This window comes from Syngnathoides biaculeatus, chromosome 3, assembly GCF_019802595.1.
Source record: "Syngnathoides biaculeatus isolate LvHL_M chromosome 3, ASM1980259v1, whole genome shotgun sequence".
Classification (NCBI taxonomy): domain Eukaryota; kingdom Metazoa; phylum Chordata; class Actinopteri; order Syngnathiformes; family Syngnathidae; genus Syngnathoides; species Syngnathoides biaculeatus.
The window spans coordinates 29,321,098-29,341,107 of NC_084642.1; the positions used below are offsets into that span (position 1 = coordinate 29,321,098).

General features: G+C 40.9%; 1 protein-coding gene across 12 annotated transcripts in view; it reads right to left on the minus strand.

Moving 5' to 3' along the window:
- The window catches only part of madd (MAP-kinase activating death domain), an 88,739-nt gene that overhangs the window by 61,852 nt on the left and 6,877 nt on the right, over positions 1–20,010 (minus strand). For all 12 annotated transcript variants that reach the window (XM_061815198.1, XM_061815201.1, XM_061815197.1 and 9 more), the window contains 4 exons: positions 13,305–13,940; positions 6,499–6,802; positions 4,269–4,400; positions 301–414 (listed from right to left, as the gene is read on the minus strand). In XM_061815198.1, coding sequence (XP_061671182.1) covers positions 301–414; positions 4,269–4,400; positions 6,499–6,802; positions 13,305–13,940 — 1,186 coding nt within the window. The remainder of the gene's footprint in view (positions 1–300; positions 415–4,268; positions 4,401–6,498; positions 6,803–13,304; positions 13,941–20,010) is intronic.

Below are 20,010 nucleotides of genomic sequence, written 5' to 3' on the forward strand. Positions count from 1 at the left end.
TTACCTGAAAAAATTAAGGAATATTAAGTCAATTGGGTTAGTTCAATACACATTATCTTTTAGTTATTTCTGAAAGTGATCGTGATTATAAAAGAAGTCAAATGTTCATTTTAGTTGGCTGTTAAGAAAATGGATTTTCATAATTTACACCCCCGAATTAAGACCCGTTTGAAACCGGAATCGAAACGAGGAACTGGCATGAAAACTGAAAGTCAAACTGAAACAATGCCCAACCCTTGTTTTAAATCAAAATCTCTGAAGATAACAAAAATAAGGACTATATCATGTTGCTGTAGTTACCTTGCTGCTGTCCAGATCCACAAGCCACACATCATCTGGAATTTTGAAGTCAGATTTATAAAGGAAAAAGCTAGCTGGTACACCAATTATGTAGGGCGTAGGCGCAAGAAGAAGCTGTGCAGAACAAAAGAAAAAGATTAGGGAGTTTGGGGATACAAAACATCCAATATCTCTTTTATTTGCGGTTTCAAAATTTGTAAATACAAGCACAAAACTATTGTTAGAATGCTGTGTAGCATGACACTACACCCTCTACTATTTTCTGGCCATCAAACCATATTGCCATTGTGTTTGTGTTCATTTTGTGTATTGTGGACTTGGCTGAGAATTCCCAACCACTCAAACCTGATTGATACAACCCACCAATTGGTGCAGAGCCAGATCGCAGATTGGATCCTAGCAAAACCACCAGGTGCACTCAACCACCACAGTGTGCAAAAAGGACGCTCTTGCCTTTGGTGTTGACTGGGTGTAATTTTAAGTGAGAAGTCTGTCCCTGTACCTCTTGTCATATTGTGCAACGTTTGTGGCCTTTCATCTGAACATAAACCCTTATTTGCAATGCTGGGTCTTGCTCACTCAACCAACTTGATGAAGACTGGCTCACCAGGAAGCCCACATCTCACTGCGAGGACACATCAGACCCTCCCCGGCCGGAGAGTACCCTGCAGGCCCTGTAAACTAATTGTGCGGGTGCTTGGGCAGCTCACAGACATAGCTCCAATGGGAAGGGGACGGGGGATGGACGTCTGCTCAAAGACTCTAGGGACATATGGGCTACTGCTGTCCTTCTCTTCAAACTGCTTTTACTTTTTCCCTCTCGTTTTTCCATCGAATCCATCATTGTATGGTCCGGACTAGCCAAACATTCAGGAACTTGACAAGCCTGCCTAAATTTTGTTTGCAAGAGAAAAAAAAAAAATAAAAAATAAATAAAAAAAAAAAATATCAAGATTCTTGTCTACTAGACTACAAATTAGTCCCTACTTGGGTTTAAATTAACAATAACAGGAACCATCCAGCCTTAAAGGAAGACTTTGTCGAAAGTAATGGGAATGGGAGCACACATTAAAAGTTAGTAGATGAAGGTTCAGTGTTTCTTTTAATGCCAGAGTTAACCACAGATTTCACCAAGAAACATCTCTAAATCGGAAAAGTATTATCAAAATTCTTCTCTCACTCAGACATTCCAATGAGCCCACCTGGAAAACCGACAGCCAAGCAGCGTTTGCCACGCCTGCAGTGCTTCCTGTTCTGACTCCCCATTGCTTGAGCATACTTTCACCAAACACAGAACGTACACTATCTGACATTTTGTGGCTGATTTTTGTGAAAAATAATTACAAACAAACAAAACAAAAATAGCATAATGTACAGTGTTCAAGCCTATGCGTTTGAGCCAGAAAACACACAGGCGGAACTTGACTTGTTGGAGAGGGGGAGTGGCGATAATAATCCCATTATATGGACCGTTAAGATTTGTTTGATGCTTTTCTGATGAGTTGGTTTAGATGTAGGGAATATACAGTAGGGGTGGCCAGACTTTTTTACCCCAAGATCTACTTTTCGAGTTGCCATCCTCTCGCGATAGGGGGGTGTCAGCGACTGCCGTAAATATCAGGGCAGATTGCTAGAATGTGCCTTTATGTGGGTGCGCTCGACTGGTCGATCGCGATCAATGCATTGAGCACCCCTGATATACTGTGTATATCCCATCTTATGTGGTGAATAGCATGCTTACGAAGGATATCACAAAGCCATATGTTGCGGGTGCAGGTGGGCATGTGTTTTGATGTGTGGTTGAGACTGGGAAGTGTTGTGTGCTCAGAGCAGATAAAGCGAATATAACAGCAAGTCGATGCTCTGTGTTATTACCAATCCCACCATTGAGCAAACAAACAAAAAATAATCTACAATGTTCAAGCATTTGAGCCAGAATACACACAGGCGGACCTTGACATGTTGTAGAGGGGGTGGAGTGACGCTGACGGAGGACAATAACATGGACCTCGGAGATGTTCCAGACAGGCTCGTTTCGAAAGACTGGTGTTGTGTTCTCTTTGTGACCTAATGCCAACTGTGGCAGAATGCCTGTGTTGTCCTGAGTTTGAAGAGGTGGAACAAAAAAATGGAGCATATCGGAATGAATTTGGATCACGGTCAACATGTCTGTATATTAGATACTAGATAATTATTTTTTGATCTGTGACAGTTCGATGAAAGGACCACTTGTACATCCAGTGGAAACTTGCTGAGTACACATTTTTAGCAGTCTTGGAATCCTATGTGAATGCTATTCGAGCTATATGAATACTATGGGCTATGTCCAAAGTTTATCAAAAATGCGAGCCTTTTTTCTGAGTACGGCGTAGGACTATCTAATGGTTTATTTATATCTGGAATATAAAATGCAAAAACAATAATAAATTGAGACTTCCATAAGTGATTCAACATATACCTCCATCCATCCATTTTCTTAGCCGCTTAGCCACACAAGGATCGTGGGAGTGCTGGAGCCTATCCCAGCTGTCAACGGGCAGGAGGCAGGTTACACCCACACAGACACGGGGGAGGACATGCTCACTCCACACAGGGAGATCCGGGATTGAACCCAGGTCTTCATAACTGTTAGGCCAACGCTTTAGAGTTGCTCCACCATGCTGGCTCAAAGTATGTTGTTGCTTATATAGTACCAGCACGAGAGGCTATAGTTAAGTGGTTAATAACCAGTAATAGATGCGTGCAAATTTCGCCAGCTGGTTAATGAGATTCAACTGTGACAGCCACAGCTTTATCCTGTCAGGTTGACCCCACGGGAGGTTAAAGAAAGACAAATTTGGGTGCGTTTTTCTGTTTTGTTGCAATTTGGTACACAACACGTCGGCATCTTGGCTTAGCTAGAATGAATGGTCTGTTATGCTAAGCACCGGCGACGTCAAGGGCGGGTTCAAGGACGTTTCGTCCGGGTCTGGCTGTGAAAGCTGGTACATATCCAGATTTTGCTTGGATTTTAAAAGTGGTCTTTATTTTCAAATTTTTTTGGATAAATGCTCAAAATATATGCAATATTACTTAAGATCGGAAGGTTTATTGTACATGTGAATTTTGGACAAAGTCTTCCTTTAAGCACCGTCACCATGTATGCTCATTCCATCCTTACGTCACAAGTTCGGCTTGCTTTACTCGTTTGTCCTTTTTGTTTTGTTTTTCTCCGTGATGTTCTCCTGTAGATTGCCTTGTTAAGATTTTCATTTAACTACATTTAATTTATCTATTTCAAAATCCACTAACTTTATCATTTGTGTGTTTGGATATAACGATTTGCAAATTTTGATGCACATTAAATGAAGAAATTTTTCACCTAGAATTATTTCAACTGTATCATGAATCAGTGAGTGCACCAGTTATGCACCCTTTGTAAATGTAGACATAAAAATTTAAAGAGGAATTCCGGTGGTTTCCATTATCAATGTATCCAATAGGTCATGTAATGTGTTGACAATGTTATGTTAACTCCTCTCTTTAATGGTGTTTTGAGAATATTTTTATCGACAATTACGAATTTTTAGGAGCGCTGCCATTTTCACGAGTCACATGACCTACGTGCGCGGATGTGACGTGTTACGTGCCGTTCAAAACACTTGATTACATGGGAGACCATTATGCCCAGCGCCGATTTCTCTGATTTATCCTCTGATGAAGAAATAGCAGTATCGGTTGATCGGGAAGACGGAGGAATACTTATATACAGATTTCAACCTGTGGCTGTATATAACGCTGCAAACCTAGTTTGATCATTTTTGTCCGTCTCGAAAAGATAATTAATGTTTACATTCAACTTATGTTACTTCAGTCACCTTCTCTGTCACAAATAAAAAGGGCGTAACAGATGGCCCAGTATGAATTATATTACAACATGGACTAATTTTGGTAACGTTTCAACAACATAGCTATTGTTAGTCTTGTACCTGTTCAGCTGAGGCCATGCATGTTGGTAGTAAAGGAATCACAGGAAACATGTACTCCAGAGGATAGATCATGGCCACAAATGCCATTACACTCATGGATAAAGCATTGTAATCTCTTGACTGGAGGATAACCTAAGCAGGAAAAAGAGAGCAAAAGACATTATTTCAATGTGTAACTAAATAGCCCAGAATGAAACTACAGTGGTACCTCTACTAACGAAATTAATCCGTTCCATAAGTCGTTTTATAACGTGAATTTTTAGTAAGTGTAAGCACATTTTACATGTAAATAGCCTAATCCATCCCAGGCCACCTCACCCCACCCCCTCCCGAACACACACGCACATTGCCAGAAATCAGCATTCAAAATACATAATGTAAACAATAATAAAAAAATTATGTTCATTTACCTTTGGCATGGGGCGACTATGCGAAGAGAAGGGTGAATGACACGTGAAAGGGATCGTGAGGGACGAAGGAGGAGGCAAACTGACAGCCGAGAGAAAACATAAGTGCAAACGTACCCACACACACAACTTAAATCCACTAAAGTTTCTTGGGGTCCATGGTGAAGAAAGATGAATAAACATGCAAAAAACAAACCAAAAAGTTGTACTTTTCCAATTTGCATTAGCCTGTGACAGATTGTGACAGCGCTAGCGTGATTTGGTGACAGTCGAGTGTTCAAGGGAATCAAAAAGCATCGTGGGTAAAGATTGACGTCGCTCCAAGCCAATGGGATGCCAGGAAGATGCTACGCCAATAGCCAATGGGAGAGCAGCTCTATCGCGCCACACAAACCAAGCTGCAAGATGTTTACGTTTGGTGGAATTTGGGGAATCCAGCACCTATTTTTTTCCTTTTGTATCCTGAATTTCCTTCGTAACTAGAGACAATATTTTTCCGAAGAGACTTTTCATAAGCTGAATTTTTTGTTACTATAGACGTCCATAAGTAGAGGTACCGCTGTAGATCCTCCATGAAGGCTGCTGTTGGATAAAAAAAAAAATTCCCCCAGGAACAATTAAAACAACCACTGTTTGGCACAGACACGATTCATAGAAACTTCACAAATGACACAAATATGTTTTCACAGCCCTTTACTACTGTGTGTTTTACATACACACCTGTGCCACCATTTCTATGTCGTGGTGGGAAAGGATACAAATCATTCACGACATTCTGTGAAGAATCTCTGAGTCCCTTTGTGTTCTTTTTAGTTTGTAACAATACGTAGCAGCGCAAAAAAATACATTGAAAAGTAAATATAAGATTTCATAAAATTAGTGAGATAATATTTAACATTTAAGTCAAGCATACCAAAAGTATTGGAACAGCAAAGAAAATTTCTTCGTTTTGTTTTTTTGTATACCGAAGACGTGCATTTCAGATCAAAATATGAGAGAGAATAGTTCAGAATTCAAGCTTTTTTTGTTGGTATTTACATCAACTTATGTTAAAAAAAACTCAGGACAGAGCACCTTTTTTTTGAAACCACCCACTTTTCAAGTGAGCAAAAGTACTGGAACATGTGACTGATGGGTCTTTCTAATAACTCAGGCATTGGATTTCTCCAGTGAAAACTGCATTAGCTGTTGAGCAAACATGAAGACCAGGCATACGTCTATGGGAGAAAAGTAAACCACTTTGAAGCTGAGGGAAGAGGGAAAATCTAATCGGAAATATTGCACAATCATTGCGCATACCCAATACAACAATTTGGAACATCCTGAAAATTAACCAAAAATTGTGTTTTGCCACAATTAATTTATTATTTTACAAGGAGGGTACTTACTTTTTCCACAGAGGGCCAGGTAACTGATTTTTTTTCCTTAATGTAATTTGAAAACATGTGTTTAGATTATATTTGACAATTGTTTTCATTTTTTTAATATTATTATTATTAAAATAAGGAACCTGCAAAAACGGGGATTAGAGAAAGGGGCCAATACTTTTTCACAGCACTGTACTTGTAACAGTACAAGCGATGACACAATCTAATGTTAAAAAGTCACAATCAACTTGGATGGAGCAAAAAGATTTTCATTTAACAGGACTATAATACTGAAAAGTGGTAAAAAGAGACAAAGCTCGTTCCAACATGTAATGGCCATATGTGACAAAAGTGATACACAAAAATGGAAAAATGTGAAGTAGAATATAGCATAAAATATATTAATATTCAAAAGCAGTTGTGAAAACCCTGGAATTAATGATGTTCTGCTCTTACCTTGTGCTCTAACAGGACACATGAAAGAACCTGAAGACAGGCATCAACACCCAGCAACTCCAAAGGCAAGTGCAAAGGAAAATCGACCATTGAGAAACGGGAGTTATCAGGCAGTGCAAAGGTGAGGGGCCGTTTCATTTCATGAGGCAGCAACTCCACATCCACACGCCTTTGGCCTGCCATTGGTATGGGTGAACGTTGCAACCGGTATATCCAGGATTCAATTTCCCGCAGGTCAGCCAACAACTGACCCCCCTTCTCTTCCACTGAGTGTGCCCCAGTAAACACCCGCCACATGGTGTCTCTGTGGAGGACATAATGGAATTTTTGAGAAACACAAACATGCCAACAACTGAAGCAAACTTCAGTCAAGCAGACTGATGACTCTGTCACAGAAGAGCCTTTGTTGACGCAGACATATTGCCACACAAACATCACTACGTTCAGGAACCATACTTCAGTCATCTGTGTTGTACTTACTGTAAGTTAGTGGTTTTCAAACAAGCTCCCTCTAGGGGGTGCAGCATAATGATATGGGGGGCACGGATTGTCTCAACCCCCCGCTTGACAGTCATCTCCAAAAAGGGGGCCATCTCCAAAAAGGGGAGCGTGCCCCAAAAAGTTTGAAAACCACTGCAGTAACTAGAGTAGTGCAATATTGACAGATACACAGTTCTTGGCCTCAAACTATTTTTCCATTCAGGTGTACTTGCTAGAGAAAACTTGCACAAAATGTGAAGATACACAGGATTTCTCTGATGGCTAAGTCTTTATGGTCACTGTCTTTTAATGTCCATGACCAGATGATTAGGCAGCAAACTCGGTGCACTTAAATTAATCAGCCCTCTTCTAATGAATGTTATCGAGCCATTTCTTTATATGGCCATTTTTTATAATGCTTACACTCACTCGGGTTGTATGTAAATGTAGCCTATCTACTTCCGACGAGAGGTGGACGAGTCCCCAGACAACTGCAGACTGAATTATCATCTAGAACAGGAGTGCCAGGACTTTTTCCTCCCAAGATCTACTTTTCAAGTAGCCAGCCTCTCACGATCGACAGGGGGTGGGGTGGGGGCGGTGTTAAAAGAGAGACCGTAAATATAACATCTTTTTTTATTATTAAAAAGAAGAATAAAGAAGAATATTGCACAACACAAAATAATTGACTATGAACATGCACTATTAACTATGAACACCAAGTCACAAAGATCTACCCACTACCCACAAAAATGCAAAACACATTTATTTTAAATTGTAACATAAAATTATTAACTATGAAAATTTGTTTTGTAATTATCTGAGCTCAAGTTGATGACTTCCACTGAATTGAATCAGGCAGGGATGCATAGCCCAGAGATTAGCTGCTGACAGCCACCCTCAAGTACACTTCCAAATGTTCATCAGTCATGGTAGAGTGGTACTTGGACTTAATGATCTTCATGTGAGAAAAGGCGGACTCACATAAATAAGTTAAGCCGAAGAATGCAGTCAGGTAGGTAGCACATTTCCTTAAATTGGGGTACTTCACCTCTGTGAGTAAATTCCAAGACTGTCCATGAGCTCTTGACTTCAGCTCAATAATGGCTTGAAGAGTCAAAATTTCATCTTCAACTCCACAAGAGTTCAGGTCGAACAGTGTTGCAATTTTTGATGTGACTCAACCTCAGGATCTTCCCAAAATGGATAGCGCATGAATCTAGCAACTGGTCCGAGCAAAGAAAAGTCTTGAAAACGTTTGTCAAACTCTGACAGACAATTCTGCTCCAAGTAGCGTGCACTGTCAAATTGCACACAATCCTTCCCTTGCGTCTCCATTTATGACTCCAGATTATGGAAATTCGACAAATTATGACACTGCATCTTTGAAGAGAAATGATGCATCTTTTGTTTGAAAGCATTCGCTGAGCTGATCATATTGATCACCGTTTTGTCTTTACCTTGCAGCTCTTGATTGAAGTCGTTCAACATGTTTGTTAGATCTGTTAAAAATGCCAAGTCAAACAGCCATTGACTGTCATTTAGTTCATTTTATTCTGCATGTCCAGTTACACAGAAAAACGCCTTAATCTCCGGACAGAGCTCTCTAAATATTTGCAGGAATTTCCCTCGACTAAGCCATCACATCAGTATGTAGCAACAACTCAAGAGTGGTCACAGTCAGCCTTCTCCAGATGTGCACGATATAATCGTCTTTGAAGAGATGTGGTGCGAATGGAATAGGAGCTCTTTGTTGCCAAATCCATAATCTCTTTCATGTTGAGCATTTTAGCACATAGCGCTTGTTGGTGGATAATACAAATGGTAATTCCAAAAGTGTGGGAAAGCATCATCCTGCCTACATTTGGCAAATAATCCATTCACGTTGCCAACCATCGCAGGTGCTCCCTCTGTTGTGATAGACACTAATTTGTATATTGGGAGCTGAGTTTTCTCAAAGTTTTTAAACGACTGAAGTATGTCCTCTCCTCGCATGTGTTCTTTCATGGGAAGTAATGTTAATAGCTCCTCTTTTGCAGTGAGATCACTAAACATCATTCGAAAGAAAATGGATAATGGTGCTGTGTCACTCACGTCAGTAGATTCATCTAACTGGAGTGAGAAACACAATCTCCGACGTCCTTCCACAATTGCTAGGTTAAGTCCTCAGCCATGGCTTCACAGCGTCGTGGAACTGTACTCCTTGACAGCTGCAAAGCTTTTATTGAAGACAGTATTTCCACCTTGTTTTTAAAACATCGGTATAATGAGTCAGCTGCTTCAATGAATGCCTGTTTCACCATCTCTCCGTCTTGGAAGGACTTTTTGTTATAATGATGACGTGACTCACTCTAAACGATGCTTCAGTGGTGGTTTTTGCTGTTGAAATCTGATGTGTGAAAAGGGACTCTCGTCCAGCCAATTGGGATTTAAGTTTGTTCACTTTCCTCACTCTCAGCTTGCTTTTCGGCGGAAAGTCAGTGTTGTATTTGTCATGAACAGTTCGAAAATGGCGCTCCACATTTCCTTTCTTTGGCGTTTGAATACTACAGTGGCAGATGAGGCAAACGCAGTTTAAAAATGAAGTTGTGGAAAAAAAAGTCTGACTCCCATTCCGAATGAAAGTGATAGTTTTTTTTGCTTTCTTCTTTGCTCCAGCATCCATACTCATGTTTTAATAAGATTTCTTTATTTAAAAAAAAAAAGCAAGTTTATAGGGGGTAACTCACTGACTAGTTTGTTTTACTGATTTAAGTTTCATTGTTTGCACATGCGTGGTGAACTAAAGGTCAAGGGAAAACACATGCACGGTGAACTAGAGGTCAGGGGGGAAAAATATCCAATAATAGGCTTCTTTTTTTTCCGGCAAGCAGTCAATTGACCGAAACTGCCTCGCAATCGATGCATTGAGCACCCATGATCTCGTACATGTCAAACTCAAGTCCTGCAGGCCAAACATGGGACCACCATATCATTCAATGTGGCCCGAAGGATCTTAAATAGCCCGATTGTCTTGACCAAAAACTACATTCCCCACAAAGCATCTAAACCCAGTCATTACATTTGAAAAATGTACGGGTGTGGTTAGTCATGCCCGCAGTTTTAAAGTTACGGGTGTGGTCCTGTTTTCAATGTAACTCAGGGGTGCCCAGATTTTTTTATCCCGGGTGCACGTGTGCTTCGCCGCGACTGCCACAAATAGGAGGCCAGCTTGCTAGAACGCGCCTTTATGTGCGTGCGCTCGATGTATTGGCCAAACCTGAATGAAGCGACGAGGTGGATGATAGTCTATTGTCTTTTTTTTGGGGGGCACGCAGTCACACGATCAACCAAAACTGGCTCGCGATCGACGCATTGAGCACCCCTGGTGTAACCGAATTTCCTTTGACATGGCCCATTGACATGTTGATGACTTTCGACGTAAATGCGCTCGCAGTACGTGAAGCAGCTCGGACCATGTGCTAATGGCATCACTTCTGTACATGCTCAGTACGGTTAACTTGGATTTCCTGTTTCCGGGTGAATACTGATTGTTTATGATCAGGCTTGTTCTGTTACCAACGTTTATTAAATAAACAGGTAAATGTCAAAACTACACAAAAGCGATGTCTTTCAATATTTTTCTACTCGTAACAAATTTTACGTGCGTGATTTTTCGTGCTCGACTTTGCAGATTTGCGAGTGCGATGGGCTGAGGGCGTGATCGTGCGCATCAAATGAGTGAGTGAGTGACAGCATGCCATAGACAGCAGTGTTTACATGCACGTCAATGTGATATTCCCAACAAGTGGAAGTGAGAAATGCAAACGATCCCAAAATGTTCAGGAAGACCAAATTGATGCAAATCGAAGGGAGTTTCAAGGATGATTATTTTGGGCTCCTTGAACCACAAATGTATTAGTTTTGATTTTTTTAATGCAATGGAGCAGATTATTAAAAAAAAAAAAAAAAAAAAAGACAGTGGGGTGAAATTTTTTTTTTTTAATGTCCCTTTAGGGTTTCTGTAAAAAAGGGTTTGCTCCCTTCCTAAATTTTCCTTTTGTCATGAGTAATCACAAAAAGCAGTTTTGAAATGAAGTTGTTTTTTTTTTATTATTAGGCAGAAAAAAATGCCACAGTTGAAAGAGAATAAGTGCTTGGTGCCGATCCTGAGTCACACTTTGTACCAACAAATGTAATCAAGGGTTTCTGATAACTTGTACTGAGTCTTACAGCACTGTGGAGGAAATATGGCCCCCTCATCTTTGAAGAATTGTTGTACTTAAAGATTGGAGGGTTTTTGAACATTAACTGTCCTTTTGAAGGTTTTATCACGACATCAAAATAGGATTCATTTCAGGACTTGTCACTTCACACCTAAGACTAGATTTTCTTCTGCCGTAGAGGTGGAATTGTTTGCGTGTTTTGTATCATTGTTTGTTTCATCTTGACGTCATAGACAGATGGCTGGACATTCCCTTAGGGATTTTGTGGGAGAAGGCAGAATTCATGCTTCCATTTATCACAGCATGTCTTCCAGCAGCAAAACAGACCCAGACAATCACACTGCAACTACAATATTTTACTCATGGCATGATGTATTATTTCTGGAATGTGGTGTTATTTTAAACAAAGATGGAATAGCACACCTTTTCTTTCAGTTTGTCCCGTTAGGGGTCGCCACAGCGTGACATATTTTTCCATCTAAGCTTATCTCGTGCATCCTCCTCTCTAACACCCACTGTCCTCACATCCTCCCTCACAACATACATGAACTTTTTCTTTGGTGTTCCCGTCGATCTTTTGCCTGGCAACTCCATCTTCCATCATCAGCACCCTTCTACCAATATACTCACTTTCTCGTCTCGTCCAAACCATCAAAGTCTGCTCTCTCTAACCTTGTCTAAAAACATCCAACTTTGGCTGTCTCTCTAATGAGCTCATATCAAGGTTCTGGCATGGCCTACCCTGTCTCTAGACCTAAACCCAATAGAAAACCTTTGGAGGGAGCTGAAACTCCGTGTTTCTCAGCGACAGCCCAGAAATCCGTCTGATCTACAGAAGATCTGTGTTAAGGAGTGGGCCAAAATCCCTCCTACCGTGTGTGCAAATCTGGTGAATAACTACAGGAAACGTTTGACCTCTGTAGTTGCAGCCCTATTTCATTTACAATAATGTTTTACTGTACTGTATGTTTTCAGGACACCAAAAAACTGCTTCAGATTAACGGACAAAAGGTTTTAATGGATGATCTCTCCTTTATTAGTCCAATAAATTGAGGTCACACCGTACAGTAGCATTGTATAGCAGACAGGTCTCATGTACAGCAGATAAACGTGCATAGACACAATGCCATTTAGCCCTTTGTAGCGTGGTTATTAGTGTGTCTGTGGCAGAGGGAGAAAAATCATTAGCTCAACCAATGGCAACCAGAGACCTCAATCTGTCTGTAGCATCACTGTATATATGGTTGCAGCCAAAGTATGATTCCTTTTCCCCCTCCCCTGTCATTGCTTGACATTTCAAACAGAACAATTATCTGCTGTCCTCTGGGTTGTGTTGCTGCTTTTTGAGGTTATCACACAAGTACAGCATATGCCTCATAATGCAGAACTGGTGGATGTGTTGTGAAGTACAACACATTTACAATCTCAAAGAGAAGATATGGTGGTTGGGTCTGGACAGGGTCTTATTGGGAGAACACACACACACACACACACAAATATTACTTCATCACTCCAAACTCACTATCAGTCAGTCAAAGAGGAGTAACACACACTTATTCTGTTCGGCATGATGATTCCGGTGCTAAGCTCCCTTTGCAAGTGGGTAAATGATCCAGTTTTAGCAAGTATTGTTCTTGTTATCTTCAACATAACTGATTCATATCCCTAAATTTGTGGAAAATCCTTCATTTACAAGTAAAAAAAAAAATGCCTACAAAAACTAAATCCACTGAGTTCCTTCCAAAAAAATTATCTTAAAATCTTTTAAAAAAATAACCTAAAAAGATTATTCAATACCAATTACATAGATATATGTTGTTACAAAATTAATTTGACATCTTTTTTTAAATTAGTGTAGGCATACATGCAGAAGTGAATTTGTCTTGTCATTACTATATGTGATCTGTATTTTTAAAATCAGCACGCTGCTGATACTCCAGGAACACACAAGAGCATGACAGCAAATTCTGTTTATATATGAGCATGGAAGTCATTCTCACTATAAGTGTAAAACACTGACACAATTAATGATAAAAGAATGTCATTTCGCCAAAATTAATTGTGAAACAAAAATCCTGGAGACTTAGAAAACAGAAATATGGAAGAATCAAAATTTCTCACCTTTGGAATGTACGTGGCAGTCCAGCACGCTGTGTCAGCCTCTGACTGCAACAGTCTACCATCCTCTTGAGGATATATAAGCATTCTCTGAAGGTGGAGAAGAAGGGGTAGTGGCTGAGTATACACAATGAAGTCAATGTGCTGTTGCGATTTCTGGCAGCCATCTTTTCATTTCGCCTGAGTTGTGCAGCCTTTCCAGCATTTGGCTGTGGAGTTGGCGGTTCAATCTCTTCTCCAGAAGCAGACTGAAGGGCTGACTCAACATGGTCAGATGGTGATAACCCAGAAGACTGGCCTCCAGTGCTCCCATCAGAGCCCTCACTTGTGCTGTCCCCCCTTAATTTTGTTTCTATTTGACCACTCTTATCCGCACGGGTACGGTGATGCCCACGCTGAAAAGATCGGTAAAAGTTGATGCAGATTCCATAGCGAGTAATTCCTGAGTCCTTTTCAGTCAGCATAAAAACGAAAGAAGAGTCATCACGAAGGCTAACCCTACGCTGGCGTATACTAAGGCAGCCTTCCGGTTGGCAAAAGAAGACCACATCTGGTGGGAGTGGAAAGTCTTGGTGGTCCTCCAGTGGGTATCGGCGCAGGAGCTGAGGGGTCTGGGCCACACTATCGCTACTTGGTTGCCTAGAGGTGAGATAGACAAGCATAAGATTTGTCATGTAAAGTGACATTTGTGTGACCCCAACCAGCATTGTTAGACTTAATTGATGTATCTGCAATCTAATGCAGGGCTAAACTGTTTTTTTATGTATTTTACTCAGAAATAGGCAAATGTAAAAATAAATAAATAAATAAATAAATACATAAATAAAATGCATTTTGTAGCTCTTGTGCTAATTAGGAAAAAATGAAAAGGGTTGTGTCACATTATAGCGTACACCAAATACTGGAATATTTTTTTAACTGTACAAAAGGCCGAATGTCATCAAAGCACACCGATAAACGTTAAATTCATGTCTACTCCACCAACACATATACATTGAAAGAGACACCAGACAAACATACTAAATGCACGAGTCTTCTACACAAATAGGTGTTTTTTGCATCTTGGCAATGAAGTGCTGCCTAATTTATATATAATGTAAATATATGTATATATAATTACATATATATAAATTTATACATTTCACACACAAGGTAACAATGCTCTTTACATGACTAAAAGCATTCAAATACATAAAAACATTTGGGAGGGGGGGAATACAAATTAGCATTTACTTTTTTAGATTTTGGGGGCAGGGGGGGCTCAGCACTGTACAATAACAACCTACGTGTGCCCATATTTCTGAATAAAACAAAAACATTGGCACAGTCCACAGTAGAAGGGGGCAGTGTGAGCAATGATTCATTGCCTCAGAAATGAACAATAAAAAAAAAAGAAAGGCTAATTGTGAAAGGTGTGCTATAATTGACCCCTCCGTAGAAATTGCCCAATCTGCGTCACTGACCAACCAAAGGCCAGACATCAGCATAATCTCAGACTCAAATCTCAGACAACGCTGGATGGTCCAGTATAGCTTCTGTTGGCGTTTTATCGCGTATTTGGGTTCTTTAACAATAGATATGGTTAAGAGGTATCCTGAAACGCTAGTGGGTGGAGTTCAATTTGTACCCTTTCCAAAACCGAAGACCCAGTACGAAAAATGTCTTTGATGGATCAAACTTTGTGTACGACCGCATCATCAACTGAATCCATCTAAAATCAACCGGAACAGAAGACAGAGTACGAAAAATTTCTTTGATGGATAAAACTTTGAGGAAGACCGCATGATCAACTGAATCCATCAACCGGAACAGATATGTTTGCACGAAGGTAAGTTCTATATTTGATTTTCAATACATGTCTCATATAAATGAATTAGCAGTTCTTCGCTTGCATAATATAGCTACGTGTGAATGATTGCCACACTTCATCTGTGTTGAGCGATATTTTGCGATGATCTGACTGCACAAACGTGTCACTTTGTTCGCGGCTACACGGCTAGGGTAAACCGGACTGTGTTAGCACGAAGGTATGCCCTATATTTGATTTTCAATACATGCCTCATATAAATGAATTAGCAGTTCTTCGCTTGCATAATATAGCTACATGTGAATGATTGTCACACTTGATCTGTTTTGAGCGATATTTTGCGATGATCTGACTGCACAAACGTGTCTCTGTTCGGCGGTGAGCTAAGCTAAACCGGACTAGCAGTCCTAAAAGCCTTCGACGTGCACCGAGACACCAAGACTGAAGGAAGTATGTTTGAGGACACTAAAGTAGTGATTGTCGTACTCGGTCGGGACTTACGTATATGCCTTGCTAATTGTTTGTCTGACGTCAGCGCACATGGCGTGACGTCACTTCAGGAGGTGTGGTTAAGTGCCCTGTACGGAGGGGTCAATTCATGACCCGTGATGTATTTTGATGACACTTAAGACACTTAAGTTAAATTCTTAACCCTTTTGTTAATTTTAGTACCACATTAATTGTGTGTGTGTGTGTGTGTGTGTGCGCTGAGGAGGAATCACCGTGTTTTGACGTCAAGTCAAGTGTTCAGCTATACAGAAGTTCTCCATACGAAAAAAATTATAGACATATCTGCGGGACACCTTCAAACTCCCTTTCAGAGCACCCTGCAGAAATACACTTCAAAGCATTGTACACATGTTTAGACTATAAATTGATGCCTTTCAATTGTATGGGATATTCCTTTTTTTTTGCCGTTGAATCATCTCCGGCTTCTTAAAATAGGAAAAGTTCGGTTTGTCGCATATATACTGCAGAGTTTGTGGTCCACTCGGCAATGGAAGCCTCGCGACTTCCTTCTAGGCGAGACATAGATAAATTAGGCGCCGCAGAGCACGTCTGGACCATTGACCAGTTCAATCCAACCCGCCAAAAATTGGTACAAAATTGTTATTGAATCATGACTACATTCATTGGACTTTGTCTGTAATGATGACTCGTTCCACCAGGTTGTGCCATAATGCCCACTGGTTCCACTGGGTGATATATTTGGTAATACATTGAGTTAACTTGGGTTATTCTCTTTCAACTCTGCTTCAGCTCTAAACACTTCAACCAACCATCAGGAAGGGACCAAAGAGAAGAAAGTAAACAGTGAATGATGAGCTGTAATTGTTACTTGAGGAAATTAGTGTAGCAATACATTAATTTTCCCCAACAGACTAACCAGAATGCAATTACTAAAAGTTTTATATTTCTCAGCAAAACAAGATTGCATGCTGATGATTCGCAGACATTTAAAAATCCACACAATGTGCAGATATAAGTGTAAAGTGAGAGATTGGGAGGTGATTGTTGAATTGACAATCCACAGGATGGTTCAATACATTAGAAGTGGAAATAAATGCACAATTTCAATAAAGCCACACTATTTTTATTTTCCTTTCTAAAAAGTATATTTTTTTGTTGTTATTAAAAGGAAGACTCTCCCCAAAATTCATATGTACAATAAACCCTCCAATGTGAAGGAATATTATTATATATTTTGGGCATTAATTGAAAAAAAAAAATAAATTTTGAAATCCCAGCAAAATCTGGATATGTGCCAGCTTTCACAGCCAGATATGGAAGAAACGTCCTTGACCCCACCTATGATGTCGCCAGGGATTCGCATTACGGACCATTCGTTCTAGCTAGGCCAAGATGCTGACGTGTTGTGTACCAAACTGCAACAAAACAAAAAAAACACCCAAATTTGTCCTTCTTTAACTTCCCCATGGGGTCAACCTGACAGGCTAAAGCTGTCTGTCACAGTTGAGGCTCGTTCATCAACCGGGGAAATTTGCACGCATCTAACTATTACTGGTTATTAGCCGCTTAGCTATAGCCTCTCGTGCCGGTCCTGTATAAGCAACAACATATTTTATGGGGCAGCTCGTTGACGCAGCTGTAAAGCATTGGCCTCACAGTTATGAGAACCCGGGTTCAATCCCAAACCTTCGTGTATGGAGTTTGCATCTTCTCCCAGTGTCTGTATGGGTGTACCCTGCCTCCTGCCCGTTGACAGCTGGAATAGGCTCCAGCACTCCCGAGACCCTCGTGCGGCTGAGAAATGGATGGATAGATGGATATATACACGTGTAATAACTTTAGGGAAGTCCCCATTTTTATTTTGCATTTTATATTCCAGATATAAATAAAACATTAGATAGTCCTACGCCATACTCAGAAAATTAGCCCGTATTTTTTTATGAACTTTGGACACAGCCCATAGTATTCATATAGCTCACATAGAATTCAGATAGGACCGTTAAAAATGTGTACTCACAGAGTTTCTACTGGATGTACAAGTGGTCCTTTCATCAAACTCTCACGGATCATAAGTAAATTGATATGTAACACGTCTTCAAACAACTTCGTATCGATTATCTAGTATCTATGTTCTGCAGACATTGATCAAGATCCAAGTTCATTCCGATACGCTCCATTTTTTGTTCGACCTTTTCGAATTCACGACAACACTGGCATTCTGCCACAGTTGGCATTAGGTCACAGAGAGAACATGGACAGCAATCTTTCGAAACGAGCTTGTCTGGAACATTTCCGAGGTTCATGTTATGCTCCTCTGTCAGCGTCACGCCCCCTCTCCAACACCTCAAGTTCCGCCTGTGTGTAAACTGGCTCAAGCGCTTGAACATTGTACATTGTTATTTTTGTTTTGTTTGCTCAATGGCGGGAGTAGTAATAACACGGAGCATTGACTAATTGTTATACTCGCTTTGTTGGTTCTTAGCACACAACACTTACCGGTGTGACGGTCTGAGCGATCCTGGTGCTGAAATGTCTCTTTGTGAGTAATTCGCATGCACATATATTAATGCGCATGCGCGTATATTTTGTAAATTTCCGGCCATTCTGAAACATCCCCATCCATGCTTCAACACGTGCCATTCGACAACTTGTCGCCGAGTGTTCATGTTCGCTATGGACATCTCAGAAAGACGAACACAGCGAACGTAAATATATGTGCATATCTATTTATCAACTTTTGTTTTCAGGTTAGGTTAGGATACAATCTATGTTAGCTCAATCTATGTAGAAGAAGTGGAACGATGAGACCGGGGGATTTCCACTAACCGTCTGCCACATACCCAGAGTTCCCCCGTTAGTAACGGATGCGCATTAATCACAAGGAGACTTTTCAGCACGGGGGCGCACTCAGACCGTCACACCGTATTATCACTTCAATGCCTTGCCTTGTTGTTGTTTATTTTTCATATTTAATGATCTGCTTGTGGCCCGGCCTACCTGTAAAACTTTAAACCTCAATGTGATCCGTGAGCCAAAAAGTTTGCCCGCCTGTTCTATGCTGTTGCATTACGCCCCCACCCCAACCCCCGCACAAACACATTCTATGATTACGTGTTTCCTAGTTTGAAAACCATTGCTCTAGGCCAACCCAAAGTTGTCCAGTAAATGATTATTTCTATTTGAGGGCTAAATGTGACATTTTTAATTGTGCTCCAAATGTAATCATTAGAACAAATCAAATCCTAAATGCAGCCCTATGGGGGCACAAACCAGTGCAATCTGTAGGCCGGTCCCAAGCCCGGATAAATGCAGAGGGTTGCGTCAGGAAGGGCATCCGGCGTAAAAACTGTGCCAAACAAATATGAGCGTTCATCTAAAGAATCCCATACCGGATCGGTCGTGGCCCGGGTTAACAACGCCCGCCCCCGGCACTGCTAACCTGCAGGGCGTTGGTGGAAATTCAGCTACTGTGGGTCGAAGACAAAGAAGAGGAGGAAACCGGATCCATTGTCAGAAGAAAAAAGAGGAATGCATAGAGCCTACAACTGAGTGTAGGGACTTTGAATGTTGGGACTATGACAGGAAAAGCACAGGAGTTGGTTGACATGGTGATTAGGAGAAAGGTTGATATTCTGTGCATCCAAGAGAGCAGGTGGAAAGGTAGTAAGGCTAGAAGTTTGGGAGCAGGGTTTAAATTATTCTACCACGGAGTAGATGGGAAGAGAAATGGAGTAGGGGTTATTTTAAAAGGAAGAGCTGGCTAAGAATGTCTTGGAGGTAAAAAGAGTATCAGATCGAGTGATGAGACTAAAATTTGAAATTGAGGGTGTTATGTATAATGTGGTTAGCGGCTATGCACCACAGGTAGGATGTGACCTAGAGTTGAAAGAGAAATTCTGGAAGGAACTAGATGAAGTAGTTCTGAGCATCCCAGACAGGGAGAGAGTTGTGATTGGTGCAGATTGTAATGGACATATTGGTAAAGGAAACAGGGGCGATGAAGAAGTGATGGGTAAGTATGGCATCCAGGAAAGGAACTTTGAAGGGCAGATGGTGGTGGACTTTGCAAAAAGGATGGAGATGGCTGTAGTGAACACTTATTTCCAGAAGAGGGATGAACATATAGTGACCTACAAGAGCGGAGGTAGAACCACGCAGGTAGATTATATTTTGTGCAGACGATGTAATCTGAAGGAGGTTACTGACTGTAAAGTAGTGGTAGGGGAGAGTGTAGCTCGACAGCATAGGATGGTAGTATGTAGGATGATTCTGGTGGTGGGTAGGAAGATTAAGAAGACAAAGGTAGAGCAGAGAACCATGTGGTGGAAGCTGAGAAAGGAAGAATGTTGTGCGACCTTCCGGAAAGAGGTGAGACAGGCTCTCGATGGAGAACCGAAGCTCCCAGAAGACTGGACGACGACAGCCAAGGTG